At 40.9% G+C, this 19,387-nt stretch overlaps 1 protein-coding gene across 1 annotated transcript in view; it reads right to left on the bottom strand.

The window, feature by feature from the left end:
• Positions 1-355: 355 nt before the first annotated feature.
• The window catches only part of CHTF18 (chromosome transmission fidelity factor 18), a 117,510-nt gene continuing 98,478 nt past the window's right edge, over positions 356-19,387 (bottom strand). Inside the window, exons 19-22 of the mRNA XM_077449400.1 lie at positions 17,047-17,191; positions 5,069-5,197; positions 4,536-4,593; positions 356-769 (exon numbers count right to left, since the gene is read on the bottom strand). Coding sequence (XP_077305526.1) covers positions 636-769; positions 4,536-4,593; positions 5,069-5,197; positions 17,047-17,191 — 466 coding nt within the window. The 3' untranslated portion in view covers positions 356-635. The remainder of the gene's footprint in view (positions 770-4,535; positions 4,594-5,068; positions 5,198-17,046; positions 17,192-19,387) is intronic.

The following is a 19,387-nucleotide window of genomic DNA, read 5'->3' as shown; positions in this document are numbered from 1 at the left end:
AAGTTTTGATTGTTTCCTGCTGTTCTCTTTGATAGTCAAGTTGAATCAACCACATGGGAACCCGCTCTGTTTATCCTTCTGGGGGAAGCTTTGTAAAATCAATCTGGACTTGATTGTAAGAAATTGTGGATTCAAGGTGACTATTCCACGTATGATCAAAAAACGGTCAAGAAAAAATGACCACCAGTTGGAAGGTCAGCTGCTGGTTGAGCCCTTCTGTTTTGTCCAACAGCGCTGTATTTATCCTGGCATTTATAAAAATGTCTGAAATAAACACTGTATGTGCTGCTCGCAGTAACTACATTTTAATTTCTAAACCTGCACTGAAGGAATAATGAAGGAAAATGAAAAGAGCTAATAGAAAATATTTATTATCTTCATACAAAAACTATAACAACTGATCTGCTTATAAACAGGAAAAACTGCTTAATGTAGGGAGGAGATAAAAGCTCTCACCGGATAAGTAGTATAGTCAAACAGACTAAAAAAAAAAAATCTTATCTTCACGCAACATTGATACAAAAACGTCCAATGAGAACAAACAGACAAATGCTCCAAGTCTGTCATTCTGGGAAAAAGTCTTATAAATTACACTTTTCTTATTTACAAAAAAATGTAAAAGAAGAAAAAAAAAATTACAATAAGTCTTTAATGCACACATTCCTCCGCACTGCATTTGAAAAGCCTTCATTAAATCGAAACCAAACATCGCTGTTCCCCACGGCCTTTCCAATCTTCTTTTCTATGGATTCCTCTTGGTTTGCACCCACTGGGGAAATAAATAGATAATATGAATGGTACAAGGTGGTAGGACATACTTTACCAGATCAAACATGAGCCATAGCAACAAAAAAATCTGCAGCCTTCAAAACACAAACAGCAGGCCCAATATGCACTCGTGGTTCTGAGAAGTCCAGTGTTTACCAAGGTATTTACTGAGAAAAAATGTGGAGGGCATGGGTACATTTGTCAGGCTGTTGTATTGTGCTTTTCCATGGGACCAAGAAAATGGATAGCACATATCTTAAAGGGCATGCACAGTGGCATAAATAAATAGAAAATCTTTCCTATGAATCTATTGTATTCCCATTTCTAGCCAGGAGGCAGAGCTGTAGCCTCGCCTTTGCATAGGTTTTCCAGTTTCTCCTTTGCTTCTGTTGTAAAAAAAAAAAAATATGCCAATTCTCAAAGTACAATAGCCCAATATAAAGCTGAATTTCAGGAATTCAGATACTTTAAATAACATGAAGGCACACTGAGTTGAGTCCAAGGAAGTGCATGACATTTACTGAACTTACCTCTATTTATATGGGACAGATTTATGGCTCTGCCGAGACACTCAGGGCTATGGGAGAGAGCAATACAGGGCAGCTATGTCCGCTCCACCCCTCTGCTGCCCATTCACAGAAGCCTTTGTATTTTGTGAATGAGTTCACATAATACAAAAGGCTTCTGAGGGGAGGGGCAGACAGAAGCTGCAGCGACTCTACTGTTGAAGATGCTGAGACCTGAAGGATCAGCATCGGGCTTCCGGTACTACAGCAATTATGGTCTTCCAGGAGTACTATAAACCTGTCAGATATAAATAAAGATAAGTTTAGGAGATGTCAAGTACCTCCTTGGAGTTAACTCATTAGGAGGAGATTTACTAAAACCGGAGCACTCAGAATGTGGTGCAACTGTGCATAGTAGCCAATCAGCTTCTAACTTCAGCCTGTTCAGTTAAGCTTTGACAATATATCCTGGAAGCCGATTGGTTTCTCTGCAGAGCTACACCAAATTTTGTACTCTCCAGTTTTAGTAAATATCCCCCATAGTGTGCCTTCACTCTTTACAAAGAAGCAGAATACCTGGAGTCAGTGGCATCACAAGGGTTGGAGACAACCCCGTCCCCCCGGCAGGAGGATAGCTGGACTGGTCAGAGCTGCTCTCTGATGATAGACAATGGTATGGGGCATCTGTTCCTGCAGACTATGGCATCGATTCGGAATTGACCCGTTTGTTGCTGGAATTGGGATGTGGATAGGATGGATGCGGGGGAAGATGCTGTGGGTGCCAGTAATCGCAGCAGTCAAACCTGCAACATGCCTGGATAGATGCCCACCCCTGGCACCAGCGATGTCATTGCTCCTCCCTTCACATCACAAAAGCTCAGCTACACCTGGGGAGGGAGGATTCAGTGAAGCCGTGCTGCCTGGAGAATTCCATGATCACTTCTAAATACAAAAGTCTGGCTTCTGTATTAGAAGTGACAGCAGTTAATAGGCAAATACAGGGCTAGCGTCGGCTGAAAAAAAAAAAAAAAAAGCCCCGCCTCTGGGACCCTCGCCTCCATCGGAATGGCGTCACCCAGGTGCGGCCCGCAACACCCATCAATGACTGAAAACAATAAGCCTGCTCCCTGCTGGTAGGCAGCAGAGACGTGACCCTTTGCTCCCTATGGGGGAAGCAGTGGTCTGACACACACCCTTGCTGAATCAAAGCTAGAGCTGTCCAATCAGCAGAGCTTTGTGAAAACACATGGCATGCAGAGAGACCACTGCTTCCACACACACACAGCACGGGCCCCTTTCTGCAGCATGCTGGCATAGGACAGGTTTTTCTACTCTACTGATTTCTAAAGAAAACAAACTGCAAGACTTTGCACACCTAGGTTTGATGTACGTGGAATGCATTTAGCAGATTTAAACTGAAAGTTAAAATTAGACTTAAAAGAAAACACATTAAAATAAAATTGTCCTAAATCTATATTCCCTTTCAGGCATTAGGCAGCTTTCAACTGGCTGCTGGTCAGGGCATTGTAAAGTGAAACACAGTTTACAGTAAGCGCAGAGCAGCGAAGAAGAGCTTCAAATACAGCAGCCCAGATCTACACACCAAGCAGCTCATTTGACTGGCAAATTAAACGTATATAAATATAATAATGAGGCAAGAAGATGGGGGCCACTGAAAGAGCTCATTTATATTTCAGAGCAGAGAATGATGGGCTGTAAAAGTGAAGTATGTGCAGCTGAAGACTATGGCCCATTTCGGCAGCAATCTATGTATGCCGTCATCCTTTCCTTAGAAATCTATACGTGGGCCTTTATCTGCCTTCGCTGTCTACTAAAATAAAGTATGCACACACAATGCAATCCAAATATAGCAGTCTGAAGTAGGTAATCATACCGAGGCCTGTTTCCTGGCCTCGGGGATCGTGGGTGGCTGTTCCTGCTTTAAAAATTCTAGTTTAGGCAGCCTAACTAGGATTTAAAACGAAATAAATATGTATATTTCTGCGAAGCAAAATGCCAAAAGTGATATTACTGTACTATTAAAAGTGAACCATGTTTTAAGCTTGAACAATGAAGATCGCATCTTAAAAATGGACATAAAAGGACAAAGTGGGGAGCTGCAGAACGCTTTTTATTAAAAGAAGCAAGCTCTGGCATTGTGGCCCTAGCTTCATTACCTAGTAGGGGATTGACCTGGAACAATCATGGGCTGTAGCAGAGCAGGCATTCTCAGACTTTAACTGCTGAAATGTGATAGCTCTGTTCAGTGCAGACTAAGCTGCATGATTATGCTTCACCAGGGAGCAGATCCATGACAACCTGGGCTCAGAGGAAGAGAGCTGAATAACACTGGCATTCAATCGATGTGGAAGACTGGGGACATCCAGTGGAAGAGAACTGTGGGGGAGGGGGGGGAGTTCTAGATTGAAGAGGAGTATTTCAGTATTTTGACCCAAGACTCACCCAATTTTCCACATAAGGTTTAAATAGAAAAATTGTGAATCTTGAGTAAAAGTGGTGCTAATCTGGGTGAATGCAACTCTTGTCTGCAAAAGCACTGTTAATTGAAACGTTTTTGTTTTTTCCCTTATAAAATACCATGTTCACCTTTTTTTTTTTTTTTTTTTTTTTTTTGCAATCTCTTGCAGTCTTTTATCCACTTCCTCTCTACATGCATTATGCCTCACATCAGTACTCTAGACTGGCTTCCTGATGTGACAACGGTGGACCATTCCTGTGCAATATGTGTTGATATGGCTGTTTGCAGCCTTCGGCATAGGCAAATTTGATCAGGTGACAACACAGGAGCGAAACTGGAAGCCAGTTGTTACCCCATCAGACACGTTCCCTGAACAAGGACCTTCATGGCAGGATCACCAGACATTTCTTATTACAGCAACATGTTACATTTTGTATGCGATTTTGGTATTGGGTTTAGACCTACCTTAATACTGTAGGCTGTATTCACGTATCAGGTAAACCTTCCTTGGAAGATTGCAAGTTTCAGTCTGACTGACTGCTGTGGAAAAACAGTTATCCATCGGACACATATGGTTCCATAGCCCTAGCGGACATGGACAGATGGCTGTAGTGTCTATACAATGTTATCTCTCCTTCATGTGAGTGACAATTCCAGCTACCCCAGGGACCATGTCCATCAACTACATTGATTTACCAAGCAGGAGTGGCAAGTTGGTCACCCATCAGGAAGTGATGTATTAATAACTGAACCTGCTCTGTGCCATTCAGGGAAAAACTTGCCTGTACTTGTGGAAACCACCGTTTTCACTATCTGCCGGCCAAAGAAATCCTTCTCGGGCTGCAAAAACGAGAAGAAAAAAGCTCAATCAGTAACATTTTTTTAAGGTTAAGGTTTTAAGGTAGATGGGTACTTTTAGCTCAAGCAAGCTACTTAAAGAATCACCAGAACTCATCGCAACTGATAAACGATCGACAGGTAAAGTTAGATCCTGCAAACCACACTCCCCCCCCCCCCCCCACCCCCTTTTTTTTTCTTGCAAAGTTGTAATAAAAAGGGAAGACATTTTTTATATTTTTTTACCTTAATGAATTCTATGCATTAAAGTGCTACTAAAGAGAAGATATAGATAGAGAGAGAAAGATAGAGATAGATATCTCTATATAGATTTTTTTTTTAATTAAAATAACAAAACATGTTAGTGGCCCCGATCATCCTCTTCTCTGGTTCCCGGCGGCAATCTTGGCGGCTTTTCCTTCTAAGACTACCATAGCCAGCCACTGGTAGAGTGTAGTATGCGCAACTATAGAATTACCTTCTCCTCAAATGGTGTCTTCTTCATGATAGTCTCAAGACGTTTCTCATGGTTCAATGGTCCCGGTTTGGCCACAGGTTTGGCTGCATTCTTTTCCCCGTCCTTTTCTTCCTTTTTGCTGGCAGCTTCCTGGCAAAGAGATATTAAGATTTACCAATGTCACAACAATTCTAAATTTTTCAGATATGCACACTCAGGGGGAGAGCACCACGACCCTGGAGCTCGTGGGCATCATAGATTTTGTATGCCGCCTTTGTCTATATGGGTTTCCTTGCACAAACTAAAAACATCCTGCCTGGCTTCCATCAAAATTAGCTAGATTATATATAAATGTGTGATGGGAGTAATGGACTGTAAGCAACTTTGGGGGAAATCAATGTGTCTGCATTCTGAAAAGAGCTGCACCATTTGCCAGTCATTTAGAGAATAATACATTTCTTTATTTTATTTTTTTTATTTATATTTATTTATTCTTTTTATTGTGAGAATGCAACAAGAACAATGGCTGAAACATTTGGCCAACAAGTTAAATCAAGAAAGACAATATACAGTATTGGTATAAGCTGAGAGAGACCTAGCAGTGCTGGGCCTAGTGGTGTACATTATTTCATATACTTATATAGCGCTGTCAATATATGCAGCGCTTTACATATACATTGTACATTCACATCAGTCCCTGCCCTCAAGGAGCTTACAATCTAAGGTCCCTAACTCACATTCATCCATACTAGGGCCAATTTAGACAGGATCCGATTAACCTACCAGCATGTCTTTAGACATTCAAATATTTCTTAATGGATGGTGGCCATACTAGTAATTAGCAAGCAGAGGAATGAGGGGGAGGTCTCAATTTCTAGACTAACAAGTCTAATTCAATTTAAGAGGCATGGAATGTTGATTGGAGGATCACCGGCTAGGAGTCTGAATAGATACCATTGAGTATGTTGAAAGGATTTGATTATAGATTGTTGAGTTTCTGTGGGCAAGGTTTAAATGAAAGACTCCCAGATTTTGAAGACATTTTGAACCCGTAATTCCTTATGCAGGAAGGCATTCTCCTATTCCCTGTGAAAAACGCAAGCTAATTTAGCTATAAAAAAAAAAAAAAAAAAGGAAAATAGGGGGTTCTGGATAGAACCACTTATGTAAAATAGTCCTTCCATGTCACAAGGGATATGGTAGTAAGAAGTAGCTTGCAGCCCCTTGAGATTTTAATGCCCGGGAAATTAATTAGGCCAAGAATAAAGAAACTATTTTATAGATAGATTGTCAAGGAGGACAATATGAGGCATGATGTTTCAATTTCCCTAAGGCCAGATGGCACAATCAGGTTATGACGAGGTAGGCTGAGAAAAAACAAAATCCCAAGTAAACCAGTGAAAAAGCATAATAGAGTCTTGAGCTGGCCATACACAGATCAAAATTTGGCTGGTTCAGCAGATACCAGCAAATTTTAATCAGGGTGCGTCAGTACCCGCTCAACAGAAGTCGATTAATTGAATTCTGCCAGGTGGAAAAGTTAGAACATTTTTAATCAAAGGCTACAGCCAATCAGCTACAGCCCTAATCTGTGTATTCTGACTGCTGCAGGTCCTGCAGTCAGCATACAAGATCCGATGGAGGGAATTCCTACATACACTTGTTTGTGTGGAAGGAGAAATCTGTTAAATATTTACTTTTTTTTTTTATTTCACAAAAGTTTTTATTGAAAGAGAACAGAGCATTATAATCAACAATACATCGTACAAAGTCGGTTTCATTTGAACATATTTTCACATGTTAAAGAAGGAGTACAGAGAATGTTACAACAACTGATAGATTATATATAGATACAACATGTAGTTTCCTAATGACAAGTATATAATCAGAATTATCCAAAAAAGAAAAATTTAAAGGATCTGAGCAAATATAAGGCTAAGACCAGGTTGCTTCCATCAATAAAGGGGGAGGAAGTGGGAGAGGGAAGGAAAAGAGAGAGAAAAAGAGAGAAAGAAAAGAATAAAACACCACACCCCTGATGTGAGGGGAGGAGGCAGAGAATTGGTTAAACATATTAACAAATGGGAAGAGTAGGCAAGGAGGTATTTGTATAGCGGTCCTGCGCTCTTTAAATATCTAAGGATCAACAGAAAAGTTATCTGACAAAAATTCGAAAATAATTGTTACACAATGGAAGATTTGTATTCCTGAGTATCTTTGTATTCTATCCATTTAAGCCAGGTTGAGGTAAAATTTGACATTCTTTCCTGTGAGATGCTTATAAGTTCCTCAATGAGTTGATTTTTCTGAACCATTCTTTTTTCGTTGGGAGTGAGGTAGACCGCCAATGGCGGGGATGCAAAGTCTTGCGGCATTTATCATGATCATGGTTAGGGATTTCAAGTATTTTTTTTTTTTAGGGACTTTGTTGTGATGTAATAGAAAGTGGGCTGGGTCAAAGTTTAACTTTTCTGGGGTGATGGATGAGATGGTTTCATGGACCATTTTCCAAAAAGGTTGAATATCCGGGCATGACCACCAGATATGTATTAACGAGCCCTCCTCACTATTACATCGCCAGCATCTGTTGGAGATCTGGGGGTAAAATTTGTGTAGGATGTTGGGTGTTCTATACCATCTTGTTAAAATCTTAAACCCACACTCCTGAGTAGCGACATTAAGTGAGCCTTAATGGGCGTACGTGAAAATGGTTTCCCAATTTTCTTTGGTAAACGATAGGTTGAGATCATTTTCCCATGCTAGGCAGGATGTGGTGGAGAACTCTAAACCCTCTTCAAATAAGGAGTTGTACAGAGTTGAAATATTGTGTCTTTGTGGACTCGTTTCTGAGGATAAGATTTCTAGGGTCGTGTGGGTTTTGGACCTTAGACTTGCCATATCCGCTGTGGAGAGATAATGTTTGATTTGGAGATAAGTAAAGTGTGATATTAGTCCAGGGTTGTTGTCCTTATTTATTTCTTCAAAGGATAGAAATTTCCCATTCCTGAAGAAGTGTTTAGTTAGCACTGCTTTGTGGGGCCAGTTAATTAGGAAAGATTTTTGTTGGTTTCCTGGAGGGAAATCTGGGTTTTTTCTGAGAGGCGTTAGGGGACTGATCCAGGGGGTGGGGTCCCTTTTCCTAAATGTGTCATGAAATATTGCTAGCGTGGGGCCAATAAGGGGGTGAGATTTGATCTCATTTGGGTGAAACTTGGGGTTTATCCATGGAAGGTGGTTAATGGGGTAGGTAAATTGGGCTTGTTCTAGTGACACCCAGTCCTTGATTGACTGGTGTATATTCCAATCAACTATATGTGTTAATATAGCCGCCTGGTGATACTTTCTTAAGTCAGGAAGGGCTATTCCGCCTTTATTTTTAGGGAGGATTAGTCTTGCGTATTTGATTCTAGGAGGTTTACTTCTCCATATAAAGGCGGAGCACGCCTTGCGGAAGGAGGCAAAAAAAGAAGAATAAATATTTTCTATTCAGTCCACTGGCTGAATGGAAAAAACAAAAAAAACACAAATGTAAAAAAGCCAACAAGTAATGGCTAGTACACATGGACCAAATATTTGCAAACATCGGCTGGGTCTATAAAAAACGTCCGACATTCTGCCAGTGTGTATGCCAGCCGGTCCAACAGAAGCCAGCCATTTGGCCAGCTTCTGTCGGACGAGCACTCTGAAAAACCAGCAACAGACCGGCTCCTGATCAACGCTCTCAGCCAATGGCAAAGAACGCTGATTAGAGTGCTCTGGTGGAAGAGAGGGGGAGGGGAGGGTCCCCCTGTCGGAACACAACAGCTCAGCAGGGGAGATTGCTGTACGTTAATACAGTGGCTCTAACTGCAGCCCTCAGTATTTTTTTTATTTAACCCAGCAGGAAAAAAAAACAAAAAAAAACATTAGTGCATACCAGGCTTAAGGCATGCCTGCCTTACTTTCATCACAAAGCCCACAAATAAATGGATTAAATCCTCATTTAGGATAGTGGATGAAGCCATGCAAACTATCCCCTGGGGCAGCTTTGCAAATGGAATAGCTAGTGTCTTTACAGAACAGATAAGCGCAAAACATTACAGAAACATTTTTCAAAACTGCATATAGTTCTTTCAGACATGTTGGCCATCATCAGTGCAGTGTATGGAAACCATGGCTCATTTGGAGCAGGACTTGGAAACCAAAAAAAGGAAGCATAACCTGAAAGGTCTTCATTGTTGAGCTGTACGTAATTTTCGCTGACGAGCCATGTTCTAGAATGAATCAGTACCTACCCGATCAGTGCGCAGAGAAACATGGTTATACAAAATTGCAAAGAACTAAAATGAAGTAGTATAAACTGCTATGCAAAAATTCTATCCATACAAGCTAACATCCCCCAGGCTATGTAAATGGAATTATGCAAATTCTCTCCTACAGATCTGTTTTAATGATGCATTTTGTTGGGTGATGCAGTCAGCAGTGCTTCTACAAACAGAAGTATGGCTAGCTATAAATTATTTGTTTCAAAGAAACACTTTAAGGGGAACTCCAGTCTTAATAAAAAAAAAAAAATCCAAATCGCAAAACAAATATTTGGGGAAAAAAACAAACAAAAAAACAAAACAAAAACGTTCTTACTGCGTTACTTGCCTTCAATTTGGCACTGGCCCCAGCAAAAAGCACTGTGAGGTCCTGCACCAATCATCCTCTGAACTGAATGACACCCAGTGTCATTAAATTCACTTCCTGTGAGCCCAGGCTGCCAACAACCAAGCCAGCCTGACAGGAGAATGATGCAGAGAACAGCGCCCACATCACTACATAAGCACTGTCAACAAATATTGAAGAGGACTCTGCACATCACACAACCAGCAAAAAAAGCCAAAAGCATGTATACAGATTCTTTTTTTTTCCTAGTTGGAGTATTCTAAAAGAGGGAGAAGCAGTCCAAGACGTAGGAGGCCCATTATATTGGAAATATACCATTAAAGGGTTAGTACTTCTTGACAAGTGTTTGGTAGATGCTGTTAAACCCCTTACATTTTGTTATACCTCTCGGGCACCCAAAACACTGTTGGTGCCCATTTTGAAAGGCACCCACTTTTCCAAAAAAATATAATAGAATATAATATAATATATTATATATCTGAAGCACACAAAAAGGTGAGGCAAGGACACCCAGAACCCCTAGGTGGACAGGAACAGCCAGGCATTATAGCAGTGAGACCTCAATGCAGAAGCATCGACGATATACAAGAACTTAGGGACTGCTTCAGCCTACCAGGCCCTATCCATATCTGGAATATCACGTTTGCGTGGGCTGATCCTTTAATTGTATGATAAAAGGTAATTTATTCATAATTTATTTGCAGGGAAGAGCTGCTCCGACTCCTCTTGAGACTGTCTGGTGTTGTCCAACAATACATAAAGAGCTTACCATACAATAATCAACCAAAAAAAAATGAAACCCACCTGTTTACCAATGACCGCAAACCAGGGTGGATTTGATTTAAATCAAGTCGATTTAAATCACAAGTAAAAAGGCTTGATTTAAATCAACTCGATTAACAGCATAATTTTTAAAGAGCAACTGTCATCTCTGTCCCGCAGCAGCTCCGCCTCTGACCCGCAGTTGACTTACCAACAGTCCCATTCACTTTAATGGGATGGCAGGTGATGCGGCAGTGACACAACAAGGTGAGGGACGTGGCGACAGCGGGTGAGTGGATGCCCGCTAACAGCCGCTGCCATGATGGATCTGAAATGACAGGTGCTCTTTAAATGTAAGGTCTTATTCTTGCTGGTAGTTAGAATCTTTAAATATTTGTAAACAAAATTAAGGTTTCCCATTTAGAATAATAAGCTGTCAGGTTAGTAAAACAGTGTTATCAGAACCGATTCAATCTTACAGTTTGTAGTGTACATAGATTTGAAAAACAATGGGATAAATAAATATTCCTGAACTGTTTTATCTCATGGTTACTGTGAAATTGTGCGAATGCGGTGTAAGTTCTCAGCTTGCAGAGCTTGGGTTCATTGAATGAGTTTACCAAAAACGTAACATTGCAGAATGTACAGCCTCATGCTATATAACTATGCTCCATTTCATGCTGGATAAACTAAAATTATTAATGTATCGTAAATAGAAAACTATCTTTAGATATATTTTTACTCCAAAAGCATTTTATTAAAATAAATTTGATGAGAAAAAAAAAAATTCATAAAAAAAAAAAAAAAAAAAAAATCATTGATTTATATCCACCCTGCCTCACACACAATTTAGGACACCTTAAGATTTCCACTATGACGTAGTATCTCTTAGCTAATATGTGTGAGAAGGATGACAGAGGAAAATTTGATTATTGTATTCGCCATAAAATCTTTTTTCTGAAGGACACAGCTGTCTCAGTAGATTGAGACCATTGGGTCTTGCACCACCTGCAGGAGTAGGATGTTAGGTACAACCAAAGATTAACATACAACCCATCAGCGGCCCCCGCTGGTTGCCAAACCACCCTATTTACAACACATTCAGTTAGTAGTCAGCAGTATTAGAGAGAAGGGAGACAAATAACCAGCAAAAATAGGGTAGATTAGGATATAAGGAAGGCAAAACAATGTCCTCAAATGAAAAAGTCAATACAACCTTCGGCAAAAAGGATGACCGAGGACGGAGAACCACCTTTATCCCACAAAGAACTAACTTTTACAAGAAAAAGCAGCAAGCTTCGACACCCTGTGAGCCGAGGTGATGGCTACCAAAAAGGCCTGTGAGAGAGGACCTTCTCGAATAGATTCAAAAAGGAAGTATTTGTAGGGCAGAAAGAACCCAACTGAGGTCCCAAGGAATCAATCTGAGGTCTAAAGGAGGAGCAACCAGACTATGACAGAAGGAACAAACCAAAGAAAGGGAGGGCAAGGGGCATGAAAATAGAACATCCAAAGCAGAAACCTGGTCTTTTATGGTGCTGAGGGCCAGATGTCAGTCCACGCCACGTTGGAAGAAGGCCAAAATACGAGCTACAAAAAACCTGCAAGGATGAAAAACCTGAGATTTGGACCCAGAGAAATAGACCTTCCAGGTATGGTAGTAAATAAAAGCGAGAGATGGACTTCCTGGCTCGAAGCAGGGTGGAAATATTAACGAGAGCTTATATAAAAAGACCCTAGGGTACATTATATGGGCATCCCTCCAAATTTTAGGACACTAGTGCCATTTCACCCAAGGCACCTTTCTATTTCAGTATGGCTGTGCCCCTCTGCACAGACCGCTCCCTAAAGACATGGCTTGACACATTTGGTATACACAAAGATCTGACCTCAACCCCACTGAAAACATTTGTGATTAAAAAGCAGATTGCAAGCCACCTCTTCTCATCCACCATCAGTACATGGCTTCACCTGGCCTATAGGGCTCAAATTTTAACAGGCACACTAAACCCCCCCCCAAGAATAATGCCCTTGGCATTAGAATGGGTTGTCCAACAGACATAATTGTTTGGTGTCCACAAATATGACCGTTTAAACAAGGAGAAGCCAAAAAAGGCTGACAAACGTGTTCTTGTACAAAACTTTACAAATTGCAGGCATGCCTTAAAAAAAAAAAAAAAAAAAAAATCACCTATGGGGGCTTCTACATGCAGTACCTTCACATAGCTTTCTCCCAGAATATCCAAGTAGTCTCAGTACTCCAGTACTCTGGGTGCTCAATTCCGCAATTGCAATGATTAAAAGAATCAAGCTCCGGACCACACACCCCATATGCCCCTCACAGTTATGAGGAACTCTGGTCCCTTGGTTAAAGCCAGTGGTCAACAACCCTGTCCTCAGGGCCCTAACAGGCCGGGTTTGCAAGATAACTGAAATACATCACAGGTGATATCATTTGCTGCTCAGTGATTGCAGTATTCTAGTCTGCATCTCCCCAAGGTAATACATAAAACCTGGCCTGTTAGTGGGCCCCGAGGACAAGGTTGATGACCACTGCCTAAAGGAACTTCAGCACACATTAGAAATGTGCAGGGAAATACATTAGAGCTCAATATCACAGATCCAAGCAAAGACTTATCAATGACTCCCTAAGTGCACTGAATGTAGAGGTCGACCGATATATCGGCCGTTTTTTAGCGGGACTTTGAAATGACTTCTGTATAGAAGTCAGTGCAAGTTGACTGAGTCGTCATAGCAACCCTTTCCTCCTCTCTGGGCAGGCTGCCAAGAAAAGAACAGAAAGATACAATGTTTACACTTCAATGAATGAAATCATCTCTGTGTGTAGAAGTTCTCAGTTTAACCATTTAAAGACTAAATCTTTTCTGACACTTGTTGCTTCCAAGTAAAAATCCTGTATTTTCTGCCAGAAAATCACTTAGACCCCCCAAAAATGATATATATTTTTTTAGCAGAGATCCTAGGGAATAAAATAGCGGTTGTTGCAATATTTTATGTCACACGGCATTTGCACAGAGGTCTTTCAAATGCATTTTTTTGGAAAAAAAATACACCATTTAAAAAATAAAAATAAAATAAAAACAGTAAAGTTAGCCCATTTTTTTTTTTTTTTGTCCAAAAGTTTTGACTACCTGTTTTTATTTAAAGCGCGTTCACACTGAGGCAGCACGACTTGCAACGCGACTGCCTCAGGCGACCGTGATCCGACTTTAGAGGCGGCTTGCGAAATGACTTCTGTATAGAAGTCAATGCAAGTCGCCCCAAAAGTCGTACAGGAACCTTTTTCTAAGTCGGAGCGACTTGAGTCGCTCCGATTAGAACGGTTCCACTGCAAGAAGCGGGACGCGACTTGTCAGGCGGCTAAGTCGCCTGACGGGTCGCCCCTGTGTGAACCGACCCTTAATATATAGGTTTTTTTTTTTTAGCTAAATCATACATACAAGTAAACTGATTGGAGGTTTGTTTTGTTTAATAAATGTTTAAGTGTAAGAAATTTTCTGTATCACTTATGAAGACTGCTTTCACACTGGAGCGGGCAGGCGTTGATGGTAAAATGCAAGTTTTAGCGGCTCTTTACCATCATTTTAGCAGTGCTATTTGGCTGCTAGTGGGGCACATATAACCCAGCTAGCGGCCAAGGAAGAGGTTAAATGCGCCCATGAAGCACCGCTGCCAAATCGCATTGCATGCGCTTCGGCAGTGGTGCCCATTCATATCAATGGGCAGGAGCGGTGGAGGAGCGGTATACACCACTCCAAACGTGCTGCTTGCAGGACTTTTTTTTTTTTAAGATCCTGCCAGCGCATCGCCTCAGTGTGAAAGCACTCTGTCTTTCACGCAGACTGCAGGGGAGCCATTTTGCAGGCACTTTACAGGCGCTATTTTTAGCCCAAAAGCGCCTTAAAAAACGCCCCAGTGGGAAAGGTGTGTTAGATCAACAGGGATTAAAAATAAATAAATAAAATAAAATCGGCCTAACATATCGGCCCAAAAAAAAATCGGCATCATATATCGGCTATCGGCCGCCATGATTTCTAAATATCGGCATCGGCCAGAGAAAAACCCATATCGGTCGACCTCTAACTGAATGTATAAATATCTCTTGGGAATTTTTATTACTGCTAAAAGTTTTGCAAGTGTGATGCAAGGACTGGTTTACTTTTAAGCTGTTTGTTGACCTACCCTCCAACAACAGCCATTCCTACAACTTACCATTATTTAGCAGATAAAAGCTAATAAAAATTGATCAATCCCATTACTATGATAAAACAGGACAAATGTATATGTATGGATTCTTTTTTTTTCTAGCCTCATATTGCATCATCTCCTCTAGTTGACGTTTGCTGTACAAAGAAAGACATTCCAGCGAGATTGGCTGTTAATAGCTGTTTGCGTCTTTCCAGCCTGGTCTCTGAGATACTGTGTAAACAGAGGATTCTCGGATCAACATGTTACTTAACTGTGGTTCTGCAGGGAGCCCCTGGCATGCATCGTGTGACTCCTGACAATCGTTAATACTCTACGGTGACTACAGGTAGTAGATGTAATGCTCCCTCTGCACATGACATCTCACGAGGATATACATTTACAGCTACCAACGTCAATAATGCTCCAAACCCCCCCTCCTGCCCATATTGTGAATGACCATAAAATGTTAGCAAAGAAAAAAATAAAAATAAAAAAATAAAAAAGGGCAACAGCACATCTGAGAATAAAACATGTCATGTGACAAGGCATCAGAATAGGCATTTTAATTAATCTTTAATTACAAACCATATGGTTAAGCCCTGAAGAAAGGGGAGGCGCTTCCCCAGAAACATGTTGACTATACTAAACATTTTATATTAACATTAAGTTGACTAGTTGTACCAGGAGCGCTTGACTTTATATCGAAATACAGATATCGGTTGAACCACTCGTTCATTGCGATTGGAAAGGCAGCAGCCTAGGACAACTAGGCAACCTATTATTGTGCCTTCACCTCCCTAAGGCTCCGTTCACATATGTGTGGCCACGGTTTTGCCGTTGGACCCCTATGTGGTTCTGTTATTTTTTTATTATTATTTCAAACAAGGTTTATTGGAAGTTCACACAGGATACATATAAAGACTATAGGTATCAGGAAGAAACATTTGGGTAGAAAACCCAAGATTACAACATAACCAGTTTAAAGGGGTTGTAAAGCTTCATTTTTTATTTTCTAAATAGGTTCCTTTAAGCTAGTGCATTGTTGGTTCACTTACCTTTTCCTTCGATTTCCCTTCTAAATGTCTTTTTTCTTTGTCTGAATTTCTCACTTCCTGTTTCTCCTCAGTAAACTTCACACCATCATCCCAGCGGTGTTTAGTCAGCCAGAACAGCTTACTGAGGAGGAACAGGAAGTGAGAAATTCAGACAAAGAAAAAAAAACAAAAAAAAAACAATTAGAAGGGAAAAAAATTGAAGGAAAAAGGTAAGTGAACCAACAATGCACTAGCTTAAAGGGACCTATTTAGAAAATAAGAAAATGAACCTTTACAACCCCTTTAAGACATATTGAGCGACACAGCATACATTATATGTCCAAAAGAAGTGCAGAGGACCAACGCAACAAAACTTCATATACAAACCCCTAAACATGGGGCCAGTCCTGAAAAAACATAAGTGCAAGAATGACCTAGCCCTTTACGTAGCCTCTTTTTAGGTAAAGATAATTAACGCTGGCAAACTGTGTAAACCATATGCATTTGCTAAGGAGTCCAGTAGATGTGATGCATGTAGATGTAGACTGCAGCTATCTGTCCCATATTTTATTGTATTTACCCAGACAGCCTCTATTGGTATAGATCACCTTCTTATAAAAGGTAGAGTGTTATTGTCCTCAGTTATCCAGGCAGCAAGAGGGTACAGCCTGTATCCCCACCCTCTGGCTCTGAACAACGTCTTGTGTACAAATTGAGTGTTTTTGTCCATATCAGAATCAGGGAACAAACCCAACAAGCATTGTCCTTTAAATGGGTTCCTATAGCTCTAGGGGACTCCAAAAAAGGTGAGATCTTGGTACTTCAGTAACTAACACAGACATTAGAAATAACCCTGCTCTTTGTTGGATTTTTAGTTTGTTTGCCACGAAATAAGCATCCGCGTCTTAGCAACAAGGGTTAACCTCTAGGTGTAGTACAGCCATATTGCCATATTGTAACACTTCAGTCCCCAAAAATTATAAGACCAATGGGAGAGTCAGTTCGCCTAGTTTACACATTCTTGAGAAAAATATGTAGGCTGTCACTCAACCTTTCCCTTCAAACATGCTAGCTGTCTCTCTCTCTTGCCAATCCTCTCGATTCCACACTACCAGTCCCTAACTATGTGTATGCAGGTATGGAGAATAGCATATTAGTTTAGTGACTCAAAGCACAGAAGCTTTTATTGTAGCCAGTCAACTGGATTTTCAGAAGATCAGCAATAACAGCCCATTTATTTCTCCCATAATACATGCAGTCTAGGGCCACAGCGATGTGGGTAATTTGTCTTTGGTGGGGCCTGGTCATGAAAACACATCGCCATGGTTGTTCCTCAGCACTTACCCTTCCTGCGTTGCGCGCCTGCTGGAAGGCCTCTGACCTCCTCATCTTCTCCAGCTCAATCTCTCTCGAGATAAGTTGCTTGGCCTGGTAGGTGAGCTGCTTGCGAGCTGGGAGGTCAGGGAATCTGCACACATCCTCCACATTACTGCAAAATAGGAAAACATTTATTAGAGCTAAACAAAAAGACATGGTGCCTTTACCACGCCGTCTCATATCCACAGCATGTAATAGAAGAGGTATATATTGCTTATAAACAATAACAATATTCCAGCCTGCTATAGCCTATAGCTTTTAGAAAATGAAAAATAAGACAATCAGTTTCTATAGGCAGGAACACAATTCCTCTTTATACCCAAGAACCAATATATAATAAAGAGTCTAAATGAAAAAAAATGCATTTCCTCTTCTTTTTTTTGAGAAGTAGAATCTTTAAAAATTAAAGATAAAAAAAAAAAAAAGTTAAAGGGTGAGTTTAACACAGATTTAAACAAAGGCAACGGCCTCACTTTGAGTTACATTTTTGCTTTAATGCCATCATATTTTCTCCTATATTCGTGCATCAATTCATGATTGGTTGCCCACAGCAACCAATCCAATTGCACTAATGTAGTACATCACATATGCCAATATGTTTAATTTAGAGAGATGCTTAAATATGTTACTCTAAAACTTCATATTCCTGATATGTGTTTGTTAAAAAGTATCATGTTCTCCTTGTATTGCTTTGTGCAAAATATCTCCGGAGATCCTGCAAGTCCCCCTCCTTTCCCATTTCAAACTGACCACTCTAGGTAAGAGAGCACATCTATCTCAGCACAGTCGGTTTTCTGGTTGTGATAGCACAGTACAACTATCCTCCTTTGGTCAGACTTGTGCTGACGTGCCCCTCTGCACAGCCATTCACAGGGAAGATCACTGTAAGCTGTTTCTCCACCACAAGCTCACTTGTACAGCTGAGAACAGGGGTCATGAGATCACTTACAATAAAAAAAATAGAAAGGTGTGTGTGCATTGTATGGAGATAGATATCTCTCTCTCTCTCTATAATAGAGATATATATATATATATATATATATATATATATATATATATCATACAGTATCTCACAAAAGTGAGTACCACCCCTCATATTTTTTGTAAATATTTTATATCTTTTCATGTGTCAACACTGAAGAAATGACACTTTGCTACAATGTAAATTAGTGAGTATACAGCTTGTATAACAATGTAAAGTAGTGAGTGTACAGCTTGTATAACAGTGTACATTTTCTGTCCTCTCAAAATAACTCAACACACAGCCATTAATGTCTAAACCACTGACAACAAAAGTGAGTACACCCCTAAGTGAAAATGTCCAAATTGAGCCCAATTAGCCATTTTCCCTCCCCCGTGTCATGTGACTCGTTAGCGTTATAAGGTCTCAGGTGTGTTAAATTTGGTGTTTTGGCTCTCACTTTCTCATACTGGTGACTGGAAGTTCAACATCGCACCTCATGGAAAAGAATTCTGAGGATCTGAATTGCTGCTCTACATAAAGATGATCTAGGCTATAAGATTGTCAAGACCCTGAAATTGAGCTGCAGCACGGTGGCCGAGACCATACATCGGTTTAACAGGACAGGTTCCACTCAGAACAGGCCTCGCCATGGTCAACCAAAGAAGTTGAGTGCACGTGCTCAGCGTCATATCCAGAGGTTGTCTTTGGAAAGTAGACATATGAGTGCTGCCAGCATTGCTGCACAGGTTGAAGGGGTGGGGGGGTCAGCCAGACCATACGCTGCACACTGCATCAAATTCCCAGAAGGAAGCCTCTTCTAAAGATGCCCGCAAACAGCTTAAGAAAAGCAGACTAAGGACATGGATTACTGGAACCATGACTTGTGGTCTGATAAGACCAATATAAACCTATTTAGTTCAGATGGTGTTGAGCGTGTGGCAGCAACCAGGTGAGGAGTACAAAGACAAGTGTCATGATCTGGGGCTGCATGAGTGCTAGCGGCACTGGGGAACTACAGTTCATTGAGGGAAACATGAATGCCAACATGTACTGTGACATACTGAAGCAGCGCTTGATCCCCTCCCTTCAGAGACTGGGCCGCAGGGCAGTATTTCAACATACCGACCCCAAATACACCTCCAAGATGGCCACTGCCTTGCTAAAGAAGCTGAGGGTAAAGGTGATGGACTGGCTAAACATGTCTCCAGACCTAAACCCTATTAAGCATCTGTGGCGCATCCTCAAACGGAAGGTGGAGGAAGGCAAAGGTCTCCAATAACCACCAGTTCTGTGATGTCTTCATGGAGGAGTGAAAGAGGACTCCGGTGGCAACCTGTGAAGCTC

This window comes from Lithobates pipiens, unplaced genomic scaffold (assembly GCF_037356315.1).
Source record: "Lithobates pipiens isolate NorthernLeopardFrog02 unplaced genomic scaffold, aLitPip1_a1.2 Scaffold_22, whole genome shotgun sequence".
NCBI classification, from domain to species: domain Eukaryota; kingdom Metazoa; phylum Chordata; class Amphibia; order Anura; family Ranidae; genus Lithobates; species Lithobates pipiens.
Note: the sequence above shows the minus strand (reverse complement) of the source record. Positions and strands in the feature narration are given on the sequence as shown.